We start from the raw sequence: 19720 nt of genomic DNA on the forward strand, positions 1-19720 counted from the left end.
AAAAAAAAGCTGAACAAAGTGCAAAACTGCAAAACGGATAAAAAGCAAAACTGCATAGGTGTGAACTGTAGGCTTCCTGTCTCCAGCCAGAAAGTCTGTTGTTTTTCAAAAGCACAAGCTCTCCAGCAGAGTGTATCAGTTACAGAGATGAGACTAAATATTTAACGTTGACAGGGGTGCTTAAAATGATCAGCTTTTATTTATTAATTGAAAACCTTTATCTCAAAAGGAAACAAATGTTTTCTGTAACTGCTTATAAAGTGTGATCTTGAGTTTGGCTTTAATTTGTTATTGTATCCGCTTATATATTTATTCAGGGCTTTTTTTCTCAGAGAATAGGTGCAGGAACTCCCGACTTCTGAGTCAATTCTTTTGTCCACCCCTTACCCACCTCCGAGCACCGTCCCTTGTCTCCACCTCTACACACCTCTGAGCACCATCCCCTTGTCTCCAACCCTACCCACCTCTGAGCACTGTCCCTTGTCTCCACCCCTACCCACCTCCGAGCACCATCCCTTGTCTCCACCCCTACCCACCTCCGAGCACCGTCCCTTGTCTCCACCTCTACACACCTCCGAGCACCGTCCCTTGTCTCCACCTCTACACACCTCTGAGCATCATCCCTTGTCTCCAACCCTACCCACCTCTGAGCACCATCCCTTGTCTCCACCCCTACCCACCTCTGAGCACCATCCCCTTGTCTCCACCTCTACCCACCTCCGAGCACCGTCCCTTGTCTCCACCCCTACCCACCTCCGAGCACTGTCCCTTGTCTCCACCCCTACCCACCTCCGAGCACTGTTCCTTGGTTCCACCCCCTACCCGTCTCCCAGTACCACTCTTTTTCAAGAATACAGGGGCAAGTGTCATTTTTTGGTGATAAGTAATTTAGAATTTGTTAACAATACCAAGAAAAGCAGTAAATGGTTCCCCTGCAGCCAGCAGCAGCCAGTTTCAGCAGCCATCCTCTCTCCCTGGTGCCGGCATCTTAAGTCCAGCAACAATGGACGCCTGCAACAAAATACCACCCCAGCAACATTGGACCCCCAGTAGCAACAAGAGATCTCCCAGCAGCCAGCATCAGTAGACCCTCCAGCAGCCAGCAACAATAGACCTCTGCCTTAACAGTAGATCCTATACAGCAATAATTGATCCAGAGCAACAATAGATCCCCCTCCAGCAACAAGAGACCTTTCCAGCAACAATAAACCACCATTAAAAAATTGATCCACTCCAGTGACAAGAGATTCCCTAGTAGCCAGCAATATTAGACCTTCCAGCACACCCCGGCATTTTCATCACTCCCCTACCCCACAGACTGGCAAGGCTGCTGTCTGCTGTGCCTCTTATTCACCTTCATTTAGAATGGCGGCACTCTATTACAGGTGTGTTACTGGCCAGATCACCAGGTGAAACCAGAGGGAGGACAGCTTAAGGCCCCTTTCACACGGGTGTTTCTTTTTTTTCATCAGTTCAGTCACGTTTTTTCCAAGAAAAAACAGATCAGTTCACATCAGTTTACATCCGTTTTTCATGCGTTTACATCCATTTTTATCCACTTACATCTGTTTTTCAACCGTTTACATCCATTTACATCCGTGTTTTTACATTTACATCCATTTACATCCATATTTTTGTCAGTTAACATCTGTTTTTCATCTGTTTTTTCATCCATTTTTCAGCCATTTACATCCGTGTTTCATCCGGTTTTTGTCAGTTTACATCCGTTTTCTTCAGGTTTTTTATCCGTTTTCGTCCATTTACATCCCTTTTTGTCCATTTACATCCATTTTTCGTCCGTTTCGTTTTCCTTTTAATGGAAGAAAAATAGGGTTTTACATCCGCTAGTCCATAGAAATACATGGCCGTCCGTTTTTAATCAGTAAACGGACAGATGAAAAACGGACATAGACCAGTGCACATGACCACAATTAATGTATATAGCTTGTATAAAGGGAAATAAAGGGAAAAAGGAGAGGCATGGGAGCTCACGGAGAACGTTACATGGAGGCAGAAAAACACAGCAAGAAACAATTTAATGAAAAATAGATTACAGGGCCATTAAGTAGTGGATGTGTGTGGATTATTTCTGGATAATAAGGACATAGTTTAGTGTCACTTTAAATTAGATCTAAACCTAACTGAATGACATTTAGTTTGCTTATCAGAAACAGTTGCTATTTTTTTTATTAATGTGAAATACGGCTCATCTGAGCACTGCCAATCTCCTCCAGCCTCTTTCAGTCTTTCTGTCTGCACATACATACTCCAGATTATTGCCCAACTCAGGATGGGCTTCTTCATGGTGATGATTTTTGTCAGCACCATTGATAGTCTTCATCAGGGAGGCATGAGAGAGGACAGGAAGTGTTTGAACAAGCACCTAGAGTACATGGCAGGATCACCAGGTATTCTGTTAATTAAAAGAGAAGCATATTTGTTGCTTTTTCAAATGATACTTACCTAGGTGGTAAGTACCTACACAGAGGAATGCGGGACCCATCGGCGGGTGCCTTTAATTCTAATGGCACACTGCCCGCACTGGAAATCGCAACCGTACTGGGAACCTCGGTTCCCGTGCAGGCTGCAATTTCTGAAGTAGTACAGAGACTTCTTCCCTGCGTTTCCTGGGGCATGGGAGTCCTTTCAAATGAATGGGCTCTTGTGCCTGCACCAGGGGCGGACTGACAACTCATGGGGCCCCCGTGCAATAGGGGATCATGGGGCCCCTGTGTCCTTGCCCAAACTCAAAAAAGCCTATGAAAAAGGTACCAGGGGCATCTCATGGGGCCCCCTACTGACCCTGGGCCCTCGGGCAGTGGCCGAGTTTCCAATTGGTCAGTTCGCCCCTGGCCTGCGCAAATCACAGCCCTTACAGATGTGAACCAGGGCTAAGGGTGAGAACTCAGCGATCACATGACCATTGAATTCTCACTGCTGCTGTGAGCAAAGAGCGGTGTCTGCTGTGCCCCCCTCACACACACACACACTCAATGGAGCGCTGGGCTGTAGAGGGGCTGGCTCACGCTCTCAGCGGCTCATCAGCTGAAAACGGGTCACAGGACTGCAGAATGAACTGCACTCCTGCGATCCACAGAAGTACAGCCAAGAGAGCTTTGGCTGTACTTCTCCTTTAAGTAGTTTCATATTTACAAAATTTTAGTGCAGGTGTTCCTATCCTTCTGGGAACCAAATGATTGGAGTCTGGTGTTGGTGATCCTATGCATTATTGAAGTGGAGTGAAATCAAGAAGTCAGGTGACATGTGAATAACATCATCAGTAGAAATGAGCTCAGGGGTCCTCCAAACTCATCTCTGCCCCTGAGCTGCAGGGTGGGGAATGACCCGATTCTAGGGTTGCCACCTCATCCCTTTAAACCCGAACACATTTAATTGGCACCTTAATAAGCCACAGAACCTGGGTAATTAATATGTGTTCAGTTTTAAAGGGATGAGGTGGTAACTCTACCCAGTTTACAGCTCCTTGGAGTACAGAAAATTGGGAGATCAGAGTTCAGGTTAGAGATCATTTTGGACAACACCCAAGCTCATCTCAATTGTCGGTGTAGATCTCTTCTAGGTTAGGTTGCTAGAGAGGTTGAAGGGAGCGCCAATCAAAATGTAAAAAAATAAAAGTCAGCAGCTACAAAAACTGCAGCTGCTGACTTTTAAAAAAACATCCACTCACCCATCCGAGGATCCAGTGGCATGCTCACCGCAGCCGGTTTCACCAGCCATCCTCTCTCCCTGGTGCCGGCATCTTAAGTGTGGGCACCTGGCTGTGACAGCTTGTGGCTTCACAGCTGGGTGCCCACTGCACATGCATGAGTGGCGCTACACCTTGTGAATGGTCTTGTAGTCTTCTAGGACACGTCACGTGTCACAGAAGACTACAGGGAGGGAGAGGGGGAGGACAGCTTCCATTTCCAATTGCCTAGAGCCTATCACAGCCAAGCGGGAGCAGGTACCTGTCAAAATTGGGTACCCGCTCCCCTCCCCTCCCCAAAGGTGCCAGTCCTTAATTGGGAGCGGGGGACAGGCCTTAAAGTGGAATTTCCCCTTTTGGGTGAAGCTCCGTGAGTTCCAGCCCCCGCCCCCGCCCCCCCCTTCCCAAAAAGACAAGTTAGCAGCTACAAATACTGTAGCTGCTGACTTTTAATATGAGTGCACTTACCTATCCAGGGATCCAGTAGTGTGTCTTCACCCCAAGCCAATTCTTCAATCGGCTGTCAGGTGCTTGCGCCACCATCTTGACTAAGGGAAACCGGCAGTGAAGCCTTGCAGCTTCACAGCCGGTTTCCTATGCACATGCGTGAATCGCGCTGAGCTTTGTGAACGGCCACAGAGTTTCCAGGGGAGCTGAACCTCCGGCTCAATTCGCCGTGGCAAACTGAGCCAGAAGTGGGAGTAAGTACTTGTCAGAAGCAGGTACCCACTCCCCCCCAGAAGGTGCCAAATGTGGCAGTGGAGGGGGGGAGGAGGCAGATAAGTGGAGCTTCCACTTTTGGGTGGAGCCTCGCTTTAAGGTAAATTTTTTTAGCTCCTCTGTAATCATTGGAGCGATGTGTGATTATTTTTTGCTTTTCTAGGTCTCGCTGGCTGCAGGCTCAGGGCCAAATCACACTCCGCGCAGCTGTAAAACGCAAATCAACAGAAGAACATCTGAAAAGCAATCATTTTCAATGTTTCCTATTCACACCATTACACTGTGTATGGATGTCAACGGATGTCAAAATGTATGTCAATAGCAGGGGCGGACTGACAACTCATGGGGCCCCCGGGCAATAGGGGATCATGTGGCCCCGTGTCCTTGCCCAAACTCAAAAAAGCCTATGAAAAAGGTACCAGGGGCATCTCATGGGGCCCCCTACTGACCCCATGCTCTCGGGCAGTGCCCGAGTTTCCAAACGGTCAGTCCGCCCCTGGTCAATAGACATCGAAATGTCGATGGACATTAGCACGTTAAAATGGATGGAAATGTACATGCATTTTTCTTACTTTACTTTTTAGTGCACGTCAGTGTGAATTGGCCCTCAGCTACTTTCCCCTGTCAGTTCATTGATTCTAGAATGCAGTGGGCTGGAAGTAGACATGTGCAGAACAAAAAAATGTGTTTAGTTTAGTTTTGGATCGATTAGTTAAGTTACTAATTTCGTTTTGTTGCATTCATAATGAAATTTGTTTCATTTCATTTAGTTTAGTTTTGTTTATTTGTTTTCGACTAGATTCCAATTTTTCGCAATGGAAAATATTTGAAAGGAAAATATCGAATCCACCTAAATTCATTGTGAAGAATAGCTGGTTGTTTTTTTTTTTGTTTTGTTTTAGTTTGTTTGTTTTTTCTGTAATAAAGCACTTGTCAAAAACTGTGTTCACCAAAAAAAGTTTAAAAAATAAATAAAAACAAACACAGTTTTTGACAAGTCCTTTATTAAAAAAAAAAGCAAAATAAGAACAAAAACATGTCAATCACAACAAACGCCACTGCCGACCCAAAAAACAAAAAAAATGGCAGTGTGTAATGGTTCGGAAGGATGGAGCGTAGAACCTTTTTTGTACACCCTCCAATTTACTGACCTGCCAGGTTGCATGCTCAGATAAGAGTCTGCTAGGAATTTTGGGGGAGACCACATCCCATTTTTTTTTTACATTTTGGCGTGTTTCTCCTAACATCCATACCAGACCCAAAGGGCCTGGCATTAATTTGGGGACCCCCCCCCCCACTTTTTGTTCTAAATTTTATATGCCGGCAATTCTCTTGTTTACACTGACATCCTGCTGACAGCAGATGAGTCATGGTTGCTAAGGATGTGGCAGCCAGCCACCCCGCTCCTTAACAACCATCTATTATTGAATTAATTTGAATCATTTGTTTCATTCAGTTGCTTCAAAGATCTAAATGAAACAAATTAATTGCATTGTTTCATTAATATTTATTTTGGATTTGTTTAAATTCAATACTTTTGTAATTTCGGAAATTAAAATCTCCGAATAACAGAAATTTTGTCTGACTGTCGATTCAGAACGAAACACATCGCACATGTCTAGCTGGAAGAGGCAGACCCTGGGACTGAATATTCATGTAGTCTCCGCCAATCCCTAGGGGAGATAATACCCAGCAGGTGGCTGATGGGTTATAAATAATCTGGGTCCGGAAACAACCAGATTCTTGTCTTGGAGAAGACCCAGCCTGAAGCACTACTGCCCTTCTGGGCAGATTAGCTGAAGTCTTTAGAAGTTCATCGAGGTTCCCGCTAAGGGAGAGTTGGGGGGCCTACCTTCTGAGGATCTGCAGTCAATTTAAAGGGGGATCACTGAGGATCTGGCCTGGAGATTCACAGGAGAAGTGTCTGGCTGGTATTGGACAGAGGCATCCTAGTATATATTGTGATTATATACTGGAGTCAGAGATTGGAGTCAGAGATCCTAGTGACTGTTGATGCTTTACCCTTTAAGCACCTGCTCCAGTGTTGCTGACTTGGTACTGCCTCTATACTCGGAGTCCTGAGTGGCTGTCCGCCGATTGCTAGTCAAGAAGGGACTTACATTGAAGAGTCTAGTAACAGTGGAGAGAGTGTCCTCTGCTACTTTGTGTGCTAAATGTGGGTTATCCCAAAGCTGACCCTCTACCCCATCCAAGTTCAACAAACATTAAATCTACAAAACACATCTCCTGTCTGGTCCTTGAGTAGTGAGATTGTTGGTGCTGCTCTGTGCCTGGCTGCTTTGCGTCAATTTGGGAAGAGAACCTAGTACAAATATGCAGGGCCCGTCAGGGGCATCAGTAACTGAACCTCAATTCCATGTTTAATTGCACAAAAACAACAGCAGAAATATCACAGTTGCACCTAGCTTGTATATTTATGAATGAGGCCTGGGGAAGGGAAAAGACCTGTACCTGTTACATAGTTGCAACAGAGAAAAATCAGGTCTCTTGCCCATCCAGATAGGGTTGTGCTATTTGGTAAAGCTGCGTTAATCTCAGGACTGGATAGACAGTGTCAGGAATGGACTTGCCAATAATGGTGGGACTCACCTGCCTTGTGGGCTGCAGTACCAGGGCTGGCCAGCGGGTGCTCTCAGCAATCAGAGACTCACCCCTGCAATCAGCCAAACACCTGAAGCTGATTGCAGGGGTTGTATTTAAGGAATGGCCAGACTCACAGTCAGGGCCTTGGTGTATGTTTCCCAAGAGCCCCTGTACCTGCATCCTGATCCTGCTTGATCCCTGACTCTGATTGAACTCTGCCTGTCCTGACCTCTGCTATTCCTGACCACTCTCCAGTCTGCTCCTTTGTACCTTGTCTGCCTGATTGTTCCTGACCCGGCCCGTCTGACTACGCTCTGCCTGCTCCTTTGTACCTTGCCTGCCCGTTTGCTACCGACCCGGCCTGCCCGACTACGCTTAGTATTGTTCTTTTGTTATCTGTTGGGGGTTTTGGTTTGGTTTGTTTGCACTGTGTTGTTGTTTAGTCTTGCACTGCGTTTATGTATTGTTTAGTCTTAAATAAATTATATTGTTTATACTATATCTGAAGCCTGCGTTTCCCTGTGTCAGTCCACACACCTCTGGTCATACCCGGAGCCCTAACAGACAGAAAGCAGTTAAAATGACCCCCTTATTTGTGATTCTTTGTGTTTAAAGTAATTGTAAACCCGTTTTTTTTTTTATTAAAATAAATAAAAAGTGGTATTGCACAGAGCAGCCCCTTACATCCTCCTCTTAGGTCCCCCGCCAGCACTCTCCACTCCTCCTCTTCTCCGTCTGCCCCCTTAGCAAGCCGCTTGCTATGAGGACACCTGTGCGGGCTTGCTCCTGAACCAGGCTGTGTGCATGCATAAACACACAAAGCGCGGCTTGGCCCTGCCCCCTGCTCCCTCCTTTCAAGATATGATTGACAGCAGTGGGAGTAAATGTCTCCTGATGTTCTCAGTGTGTTCTGTGAGACCAGGATGAGGGGAGAGAAGACCTGCAGCCAGGAACATTGCAGGATCGATATAGGTATGTGTTAATAAGGGGGTGGGGAGAAACTAGTATTCGTTTTTTACCTTCATGCAGAGAATGTATTAAAGGATAACTTCACCTTTGGAAGCATATTACATGTTCCACATGTTTTTACTGTGGAACATGTAACATGTTCCCATTGCTGCAGCCGCTGCCTGACCCGCTATCTCTAGTGACAGTAAGTCGGGGATCTTCTCCTTGAGCTCACTGTCACAATTACAAAAAAAAAAACCTTGGCCTCGATGAGCATTGAAGAAGCAGAGCTGGATTGCCCAGAAGGGCAGTAGCCCTTCAGGCTTTGACTTTCTGCTCCTGGATAAGAACCTGTCTGTTGTAGGCCTCAAACTATTTATATACTTTCCCAGCCAGCCTCTTGGCACCCTCCAACAGGGATTGGCTGGGACCACATACAACTTCAGGCTGCCTATTTGACTCTCCCAGCCTATTACTTTCCAGAACCCTCCAGAAAGCAGGGTGAAGCAGTCAAATCTGCAACCAGTGAAATACAGATCAGTCTTTACAGTCCCTACAAAATTACACCAAGATTTTTTATACTGGTCTCCCCTTCAAAGTGTGACTTCATATGTTGTATTTGTGTGCTTCTCCGAGTTTAAAGTGATATAAAGTTTCACTTTTAAAAAAAAAGTAATAAACATGTCTTACTTACCTGCTGTGTACATTGGTTTTGCAGAGCGGCCCCAATCCTTCTATTTTTGGGTCCCCTGTGGATGCGCCTGTGTGGGCTCGATCCTGTGTGTGTCTATTGACACACATACTGTGACTCAAACCCACCCACCGTTCCCTCATCACTGGATTTGATTGACAGCAGTGGGAGCCAATGGGTCTTGCTGCTCTCACACAGTGAGGAGGTAGAGAGAGAGAGAGAGCAGCAGAGCTGGACTGAGATTGGCTCAGGTAAGTGTTTAGGGGGCAGAGGGGGGTTGCAGAGAATGCATTAAAGTCAAAAAATACTTTAGCCTTTAGAACCACTTTAATGATTGGAACTAACGTGGCTCTAATATGTCAATGTTCTTCATTTCCAGCTGATTGAGCTTCATGTCTATCTTGTGCCGGAAGAACTCTGGAACCCCAAGTTAAATAAAGTAACCATAGATGTGATCTCTAGATTCATTTCACTTGGATTCATAAGGTGAGAATAATATGCTATGTACCAAACTCAACCAAATCTTCCTGTCTTTCTCATATCATCACTGTGGAGAGAACAACATTGTAAGTGTAGTAACCCAAATTACCAGATCTCAGAAATTTTTAGGAAGATTGTTCATATAACACACAAAACGATTGTGATGATGGCCTTTCCTTGCAATACCAAAGTCAGGAGACACACAGAGACTGCCCTATGTACGAATATGTGGAGCTTGGAAATTGATCCTATTCCTCTATGGGCATAAAGAAGGTTTTTTTTTCGCTTCATCTTTGGCAGCAGAAGGCCAAGGGGTTTTATTTTGCCTTTCACTGAGAGCCTGTTCACACCATGTTGGGTGCGCAGGTGCAATTTGGTACCATTTATTCTGAATGGCACCTCAACACATCTAACAACTGTTGTGCGCTTTGGCTTACTGTCAAAAAATGGTTCCTTAATGCATTGGAAGGGTGTCATTCAGAAAGAATAGTACTGCACTGAATCAGCGCATTTGATGTGCGTTGGCGCAACACCTGCATTACCACAAAAACATGGTGTGAACAGGCCCTCAGAGGAAGGCGTATTTTTTACTGCATTGTTGCAAATTGATGTAATGTGCGCAATACTGCAAATGGATACATGCACCATTTTTGGCAGCGTACTGATGTATGTTGTGCTGCAACACACATCCATCAGAAAGTGCATTGGGGTGCATTGCACCAGTACATTTAACATGTGTCGTGGTACTATGTGCGTTACCACAAAAAAGCCTTCAGAGGAAGGTAAAGGAAAGTGATTTCATTCTGAATGGCATTGCACCAGCTCACTGAACATGCGTTGCCACACATTGTGGTAATGTGTGTGTATTACTGCAAATATGTAGCTGGTGTGAATGGACCCAGAAGCAAAGTTGTAGGAGTTGAGGGAGGTCAGACCTGACAGACATCAAAGTAACATGTTGATCTGCTAACACTGCCAGGCAAGTGCTGTGGGGGATCTTGGACCTCTGATGGCTTACTCAATGAAAATCCATTATCTTCCCACCCATTATCTTCCCACCCATGCATCACTGTCTGCACCCCGGTGTTAAAATGTATTTTTAAGACAGATTTATGCACATTTCAAGGTGTCTGCAGAATCAAAGGCAGGAGGAGATCAATGAATTCATATTTACTGATTGCTGTGTTTAAGGTCGATATCAGAAGTGCTCAGCTCCGAGCACTTACTAGATCATAGTCATCAAAATCCTGGCTCTGCTGACTATTGGGCTGTCTGCATGAAGCACACTTGTATTGATCTTGTACTGTCACATAGGGGGCATGTCAGGCTCTTTCTGAAGGTTATAATCCTTAATGTGATACTAAACACTTTTTTTTTTCATTTCAGAAGAGGAGGTCTATACATACAGTACTTATTATGCATAAACCTCTTCTTCTAAAATGTCCCTTTCCTCCTGTCCCGTGGAGTCCCACGACCGCTGTCCTTGCCTCCCTGTTTGACCTAGGGCGGGGATGCTGGTTACATCATTGAGCCATTGGAGGGCTCTGTATAAAGGTAAGTCTGTCATAATGTGCTAACTAGCACATTATAGCATTAAGCTGTGGGGAGTGGGGGCGGATTTTTTTTCTTTTTTTATGAGGAGTTTACAACTGCTTTAAGATAATTGTGTCTATTTCAGGGTACCCCCTGATATGAGGATGCGGACCCTACGAGAGAATCTTGCTGAGTTCTTGGGGGACGATGCTGTAACAGACAAATTTGTGTTCTTAAAATGCGTTGGAAGCAGTCTTGCTGTTGTAAGTTTTTTTTAAATTTGTTTTCTTTTACAAAGGTTTTTCTTGCTGCTGTGATCCAACTTCCTGTTAGAGGGTGGCTGTGTTTGTTCTTCATGGTTCCACTGTATGTAGGAACATAGCCACCATCTCTTGTCCATTCCCAGGATGAACTATGGGATTTGTAGTGTGTGTAGAGCAGTGTACCACAACTAACGTGCACTGCTCATTCCAAACAATCGAAAGTGAGCAGAAAAGGGTTGGGAGCTCACGGAGAATGTTACAAGGAGGCAGAAATTAAATTACAGGACCTTTGTACATGTATAGATTATTTTTGGAGAATAAGGATATCATTTATCATCACTTTAAAGGAGAGTTTAGTGGTGGCAGCCTCCATTAGCCTCTCTGACAATGACCTTTTAATGATAAAAGGTTTTGCTTTTTTGAAAAAAAAAAAAAAAGCTGTATATGTACTGCATGTGTGTTGCTGTACATTGAGAAATGTCATGCAGACTAGTTACTGAAAGGTCCACTATTATAATAATTTAGCAGGGCAGGAGCTCTATTATCTGAGGTGGATGTTATATGATGTCCTCTCATTCATGCCTCGTGCGGTCACTGGGGCTGTGTCCACCAGACACAGATTGTTGTACCAGGCTTCTGTGCGCGGCCCTGGTAGCATGTGATTGCTGCGACCATGTGCTGTCATTGTTTACTACTGTGTGAGCTCTGTGATTGGTCAAAGCAACCACATGGTACTAGGGCCAATCACAGCATCACAGTAGTAAACAAGGTTTCATTAATTAAACCTTTAGACAGGCTTACCAATTGCTTATTGCTGTAATTACCACAGTAACAATCAATCACAGTGTAAAAAAATCCTGATCACTTTCCCAGACCCCAGAGCAGTACAAAGTCACTATTCCTAGATTGTAAGCTCGAAAGAGCAGGGCCCTCAATCCCCTCATGTTTTGCATTGTATTGGTATTGTTCTGTCACATGTTCTGTCCCCCTTTGTAATATACAGCGCTGAGCGAACTATTGGCGCTTTATAAATACTGTATATTAATAATAATAATGATGACAGTATATAAAAAATGTAAAAAACAATAAATAAATAAATTATATATATATATATTTATGTTTTTTAGCTACGATCACCAGTCAAATGGTGACAGTATATTAAAAACTGAAAAAAAAGAAGGATTTTCCCCAGAATTTTCAGTATTTTTTTGTTTATATAGCAAAAAATAAAAAACCCACTGGCGATGAAATACCACCAAAAGATCAATCTGATAAAAATATCATTTAGGTACAGTGTTGCATGACCGAGTAATTGCCATTCAAAGTGTGACAGCGCTGAAATCTGAGCCTGAGCAGGAAGCGGGTGAAAGTGTCTGGTACTGAAGTGGTTAAAAAAAAGTCTAGGTTGAATACTTGCCTTTCCTTTCTCCATTTGTAAGCATGACGGCTCCTCTATGGAGAATACAACAAGCATGACAGGTCTGGCTGGATCTACTTTTGTTATTGATCATGAAGTGTAAGTGAGCTAAAGTACCATAATAAGCATTGATAGGTTGTAAATGGTTTATTTTCCAAACAAATCCTTGTGGAGGTTTGCAATGATTATTTTTTCAAGCTGAAATTAATAGTTTCCATTGTGTCTTAATTTTCTTGGTTTTATCTCCGTCACTGCTGTGCCTGGCGGGAGGCCTTGGACCTGGAAATGTGATTTTATTGTTCTGTGGCCAAATATTTGCTCAGCTTCCCGGTGATGAGTTTTCACAACTCTCACAGCTATTTCACAACTTTCCTTTCTGCTACTCTGATTGCTGAAGGCATTGCGCAGGGTCCTTCTCTATTTTTGGTGCACCTATATAACATCGGCTTTAGCCATTCAGGTAGAGCTCCCGCTTTTTTAGCCAATGGTAAGTTGACTTGCTCCCCAATAGCGCCTTCTCCTGTCCATTTGTATTCTGAAGCTTTTAGCAGCTGCCATATGTACAATAGGTAACATGTAGGCTAAAATTAAAGGACCTGAATTCAAACAAATGAAAATTTACTCTCTTCTAGGCATCATTTAGAAATGTTATTTGTGCCTAAGCAGTACTGTTTGCTTGGATATCCTCACCAAAAAAATGAATGTATTTTCTCTGCCTGGAGACTCCAAGCTGGATGTCTGCTGCATGAGATCATCTAAGGCAGGGGTCATCAAACTTCCTAAACAAAGGGCCAGTTTACTGTCCTCTGGACTTTAACGGGGCCTGACTGTGGCCAGTGGGAGTAGAAAATACCCCAGCATTAGTGGGAATCAACAATGTCTTAGGCTAGGTTCACACCTATGCAGTTTGTGTTTGATTTTTTCGTTTTTGCACATGCGTTTTTTATGTGTTTTTGCCATGTTTTGCATTTTTTTTCTTGTTGCTTTTCTGCAGTGTTTCCATTGAAGTCTATAGAACCAAAAATGCAACTTATTGCGTTCATAAAAGTCCCTGACCCTTTCTAAAAAACACACTGGGTGAAAACGCAGAGATGTGAACGTGTCCCATAGGAAATCATGTTAAATGGACTGTAGTGCGTTTCTGAAAAATGCAAAATGCTGCAGAAAACACTGCGAACCAAGGGTAAGGCCTGGTGGTTAGTGAGAGTAAAAAAAAAATACATAGCACCTGTAGGAGGAGGAATATAGCCCCATCATTGGTATTGGAGGAAAAGTGCCCCATCATTGGTATTGGAGGAATAGTGCCCCATCGTTGGTATTGGAGGAATTGTGCCCCATCGTTGGTATCGGAGGAATAGTGCCCCATTGTTGGTATTGGAGGAATAGTGCCCCATCATTGGTATTGGAGGAATAGTGCCCCATCATTGGTATTAGAGGAATAGTGCCCCATCATTGGTATTGGAGGAATAGTGCCCCATCATTGGTATTAGAGGAATAGTGCCCCATCATTGGTATTGGAAGAATAGTGCCTTATCATTGGTATTGGAGGAATAGTGCTCCATTCTTGGTATTGGAGGAATAGTGCCTTATCATTGGTATTGGAGGAATAGTGCCCCATCATTGGTATTGGAGGAATAGTGCCCCATCATTGGTATTGGAGGAATAGTGCCCCATCATTGGTATTGGAAGAATAGTGCCTTATCATTGGTATTGGAGGAATAGTGCCCCATCATTGGTATTGGAGGAATAGTGCTCCATTCTTGGTATTGGAGGAATAGTGCCCCATCATTGGTATTGGAGGAATAGTGCCCCATCATTGGTATTGGAGGAATAGTGCCCCATCGTTGGTATTGGAGGAATAGTGCCCCATTCTTGGTGTTAGTGGGGAGGAATAGTACCTCACCATTTGTGTCAATGGAAGGAATAGTGCCCCATCGTTGGTGTCAGTGGACAGAACAGTGCAAAATTGTTGGGTGTCAGTGGGAAGAATAGTGCCCCTTCTTTGGAGTCAATAGGAGGAATACTGCTGCATCTTTGGTGTTAGTGAGAGGAATAGTGCTGCATCATTGGTGTCAGTGGATGGAATAGTGCTGCATCTTTGGTGTCAGTGGAAGGAATTATGCTTCACTGTTGCTGTCAATGGAATGACTAGTGCTTCATTGTTAGTGTCAGCTGGAAATGTGATTTTATTGTTCTGTGGCCAAATATTTGCTCAGCTTCCCGGTGATGAGCTTTCACAACTCTCACAGCCATTTCACAACTTTCCTTTCTGCTACTCTGATTGCTGAAGGCATTGCTATGGTCCTTCTCTATTTTTGGTGCACCTATATAACATCGGCTTTAGCCATTCGGGTAGAGCTCCCGCTTTTTTAGCCAATGGAAAGTTGACTTGCTCCCCAATAGTCCCTTCTCCTGTCCATTTGTATTCTGAAGCTTTTAGCAGCTGCCATATGTACAATAGGTAACATGTAGGCTAAAATTAAAGGACCTGAATTCAAACAAATGAAAATTTACTATCTTCTAGGCATCATTTAGAAATGTTATGTGCGCCTAAGCAGTACTGTTTGCTTGGATATCCTCACCAAAAAATGAATGTACTTTCTCTGCCTGGAGACTCTTAGCTGGATGTCTGCTGCATGAGATCATCTAAGGCAGGGGTCATCAAACCTTCTAAGCAAAGGGCCAGTTTACTGTCCTTTAGACTTTAAACGGGCCCGACTGTGGCCAGTGGGAGTATAAAATACCCCAGCATTAGTGGGAATACCCCAGCATCCAGTGGATGGAATAGTGCTGCATCTTCGGTGTCAGTGGAAGGAATTATGCTTCACTGTTGCTGTCAGTGGAAGAACTAGTGCTTCATTGTTAGTGTCAGCTGGAATATTTATACCCCACTGTTGGGTATTGTTGGAAGGATTGTTGGTCTCAGCAAGAGGAATAGTGCCTTGTATCGTAGGGAGGAATAGTGCCCCATCTTTGGTGTCAGTGGAACTCGAGCTGCAGGCTTGAAAAGAAACATCTTAGTGGGCCAGATTTGGCTGGTGGGCTGTACTTTGGAGACCTCTGGTTTATATGAATAGTAGTCTTCCACACATCATTATAATTGCATCTAATATCCCTTTTTAGGTAAAGGCAAAGCAAGAACTGGAACTGAAACTGAAAGCTTTTGCTCCACCTTATGTAAGTATGCAATGAGTCCTAGAAAATATCAGCAATAGGTTTCCTGCCTTTAATGTCCAGCTCCAACCAACTTTGTATTTTACATAGAGTGAGGATGGTTTTACTAAAAGGATATTATTATTGTTTGTGACCCCACTGTGGAGATTTTTCATCACTTTCTATGTGGTCACCATAACAAGACATAAGCCGTATGTTTCCTGTTGAAAAGGTTAGAACTTCTATCAATTTTTAGTTGTTTAGTTTAGCTCTGTTGGAGAGATTCCACTCACTTTGTGTTTTCTGGAAGGTAAAATTTCCTCTAAACTCACTGCCCACTGAGTGACCTGAAGTGTATTTTTAAAAATATTCCATTATGGCCACTAGATGGAGCTGAGGAACTTGGGAAAAAAGTATGATCCTCATCTCCATCTAGTGGCCATCATGTAGTATTTTTTTTTCAATCACTCTTATTTTTTTATGAATGAAACACATTTGACCCGCAGAGGAGAGGAGATAGGAGAATACTCAGATTTTGCCCAATTCACACAGAACAAATGTATCAGCAGTTTTGCTGGACAAATAATTATTTTTTTTACATATATACCATAAAGTGGTTGTAAACCTCAGACATGAAATGTGAACAAAGCATATCCCTCTATTGTGTGTACTTCAATCCAGAGCATGTGTCATTTCTGTCTGCTGCCTTGTTTCTCTGCTATCTGCATGAGTTACATCTGACAGGTTTTCAGGACACAAGAGATAAAAAGGTGACAGGGGAGGGTTCTCCATCACACAGCCTGTGATTGACAGCCTTAGCTCTGTTCCTGTGTTTTAGTGTGAAGTGGGTGTGTCCTTCCCCTCCAATCAGCTCTCAGAGCTCTCCTCACTGAACTCTGTAGAGTGTAACTTCAGCTCTAGACCATCTGCTTTCTGAAAGCTCAGACAAGCTATATCAGTTCTGCACTTTGAATGGATGTAGAGAAGAAAAGACCGTAGATAAACAGGTACAACTTATGTAGAAGGTTTTCTTTCATCTCTGTGTATCATCTGAGGACAGTCACTTCACTGGTTATATCTAAGGGTTCACAACCACTTTATATTTCATCATGACATTCATCTTGTACATATGGTTGCTCCATTACCTAAATCCCTGTAGCTATTATATGATTAGCCTGAAATCTGAACCTGTAAAATCCAGGCTTATGGTTTCCAGGCTCCCCATGTAGTAGTTGTCAGAAATGCAAATTGTATGGAATCCTATATAAATAAGCACTGAAGAGTTGGCTCAGCAACACAGTTTCTCTAAAACCTATTTTAAAAAAACTGGCAGCTATTTGTGTATTTTCACTGTACAGTGTGGCTAGTAAAACATAATCTGTTTTGTTTCTACAGGCACGTGAACCGGAGTTATATCTTCTCCCTGGAGGCAGTAATGAGGACAGTACATACGGGTCAACTGTCACCTCTGATCAGCACCCTTATCACACGGAATACTCTGGATCTGATCACTCAGTCACCACTGTTACTGCCCCCACCTGGGATAAACCAGCACTGCAGCCAGCTAATCAGAACACTGTAACTGCAGCACAGCTACCCCAGGAAGATAATGGCAGAAGGAGCTACATTTGGAACAAAAAGGGTCAGGAGATTGTACCCATCTCCAATCAAATGCAATACCATGTTCAAATTGAAAACAGTGTCCTACCTCCAATCGACTTAGGTATTTCATTACTGGACCCCAATGCACTTAAATGTTACCCCACCATTTTACATTCCTGATATGTGTCTGTTGTACCATATACTTGTGTGAAAATATATCTGGTTCTGTTTGTATTGCTTCTTTTGTGTGAAATACCTGCTGTTCCTGCCAGTCCTCCTGCTTTCCTATCTCAAACCAACCATGTTAGTCATGAGCGTGCATTCATTCCAGCATGGTCAGTTTTCTGGCTGTGCAGGGAGGACAGCCTACCTGTCCTCCATTGGGCAGACTTGTACTGACATGTCACCCCACACAGGGTACTGTTGTTTCTCCTTCTCCAGCTCTCTAAGGACCTTATGCAGCTAAGAAAAGAGAATATTATCAAGATCACTTATTTAAAAAAGACAAAAACCAGTATGTGTCTATATATACAGTTAGGTCCATATATATATTTGGACACAGGCACAATTTTATTTTTTTTTCCAGTATTTACCAAAACATATTCAAGCTATAGTTATATACTGTATATGAGCTGAAAGTGCACACTCTGATTGTATGTACATCCAAATTGGAGGAAGGGTTTAGGAATTACAGCTCTTAAGAGTAGCCATCCCCAGTCAGCCCAGATTCAGCCAAACGCAGCAAAGCTGATTGGATGGCACTTCACAGTACAGATGGACAGTGATCCAAAACACACTTCAAAAGCAACCCAGGAGCTTTTGAAGGAAAAGAAGTGGAATATTCTGCAATGGCAGAGTCAGTCACCTGATCTCAACCCAATTGAACATGCATTTCACTTGCTGAAGGCAAAACTAAAAGTGAAAACAAAGAACAACCAAAGTCAGCTGCAGTTAGAGCCTGGGAAAGCATCAGAAAAGAGGAACCCAGTCTTTGGTAAGGTCCATGGGTTCCAGACTTCAGGCAGTCATTGCCAGTAAAGAATTCTCAACAAAATATTACAAATGAACATTTTATTTACGATTATATTCATTTGTCCAATTACTTTTGGTCCCTTGAAAAAGGGGGGATGGTTACTCTTAAGAGCTGTAATTCCTAAACCTTTCCTCCAATTTGGATGTACATACCCTCAAATTAAACCTGAGAGTGGGCACTTTCAGCCCATATCCATTATATAATTATAGCTTGAATATGTTTTGGTCAATACCTGGAAAAAACTAAATATATATATAAACAGATATCTTGCTTTTCATTTCTATTCTTTTTTTTTCTCTTTTTTTTTTTTACATGGTAGGGGTTCACATATAATTCAATAAAAAATGGCAGGCAAATGTGCATATTTAAAGAAGATTCCCCACCCAAAAACAGTAATTTCTTTCAAGCGGAGAACAATAAGACAAAGCTGATTATAGATAAAAACTACCATTGTATAGCTCAGACACTGTGTAAAACAGGGCATGCACAGAATAGTGGGAAGGGGACCAGTTCCTACAGGGAATAAAGTCATAAAATAATGTAAATATACAGTCAATTCTGGTTCTTCATAAAAACATATATGCCACCTTAATGGTTCTGCTTTATGGCTGTACTGAGCTTGAGGGCAGGTGGTTATTTGCCTCCCATCCGGTACTAGTAGAATATGTTGGACTGGTGCCCCCAAGGGGAGATACTTCACCATTCAGACATGGGACCCACACTCAGACATGCTGGGCATTATATTGTATCTGCTCCCTGATCAGACATGAGATACAGCACCACGGAAAGGGACCTCTTTCAGTACCAACTTCTTTACCACTCTGAGATGTCATGTGAACAAATGCTGACAGCCTCAAAAGAGGTTGGTGCTGGAAATATGAAAAGGTTTGCCATGGATATAATAAGTACATTTGAGTAGATATGGACCCCATCTGTAGAACACTACCTCCCTAAAGACTTTGATCGGTCCCCATTGGTCCTTAAAGTGTATAACCCCCACGACTGGCCCCCACAGTACTGCTTGCTGTCAAGGATTCCCTCTCTGCTTTCCTCCCAACTCCTTACCCTGAAAAACCTACCAATGCCTTCCCCAACTGCATCTTGTTTTCTTCCTTTTTCCACCTTGATTATTCTTTAAACCTGTTGCTTACTACACCGCCAACCATAACCTCCCTTCATATGGCCCCTTCTCTATGGTAATACGCTAAGTAACCCATTGATGGAGCAACAAGCAGAGGTGGATGCAACCTTATATTGCCCTTTAAAGTCTCTTTTTGTCAAACTCCACCGCTACTAGGAAAAACTATGTACCTATGTTTTAATGCTACTTACAGTCAATGTAAAGACCGTACGAAGATTTACGGTTGCATGTCTTCATCATTGGCAATGTAATATACAATTTATAATGACATTGTAGGGTAAAGAAATTTAATGAGAGAGAAAAGGTTTGGCACAATAAACCACGTTCTTTAAAACCATATACATGCAGTCCCCGAGTTACATACATCCGACTTACATACGACTCATACTTACAAATGGAGGGAGACAACAGGAAGTGAGAGGAAATCTA

At 43.2% G+C, this 19720-nt stretch overlaps 1 protein-coding gene across 1 annotated transcript in view; it reads left to right on the plus strand.

Annotated features, from left to right (window-relative positions):
- The window catches only part of SPATA1 (spermatogenesis associated 1), a 35447-nt gene that overhangs the window by 695 nt on the left and 15032 nt on the right, over nt 1-19720 (plus strand). Inside the window, exons 2-5 of the mRNA XM_089684397.1 lie at nt 9049-9155; nt 10828-10945; nt 15486-15539; nt 16911-17238. Of these exons, the coding sequence (XP_089540523.1) occupies nt 9049-9155; nt 10828-10945; nt 15486-15539; nt 16911-17238 (607 nt within the window). The remainder of the gene's footprint in view (nt 1-9048; nt 9156-10827; nt 10946-15485; nt 15540-16910; nt 17239-19720) is intronic.

Source organism: Staurois parvus, unplaced genomic scaffold (assembly GCF_062004578.1).
Source record: "Staurois parvus isolate SC_StPar_1 unplaced genomic scaffold, SC_StPar_1.0 ptg000347l, whole genome shotgun sequence".
NCBI lineage: Eukaryota > Metazoa > Chordata > Amphibia > Anura > Ranidae > Staurois > Staurois parvus.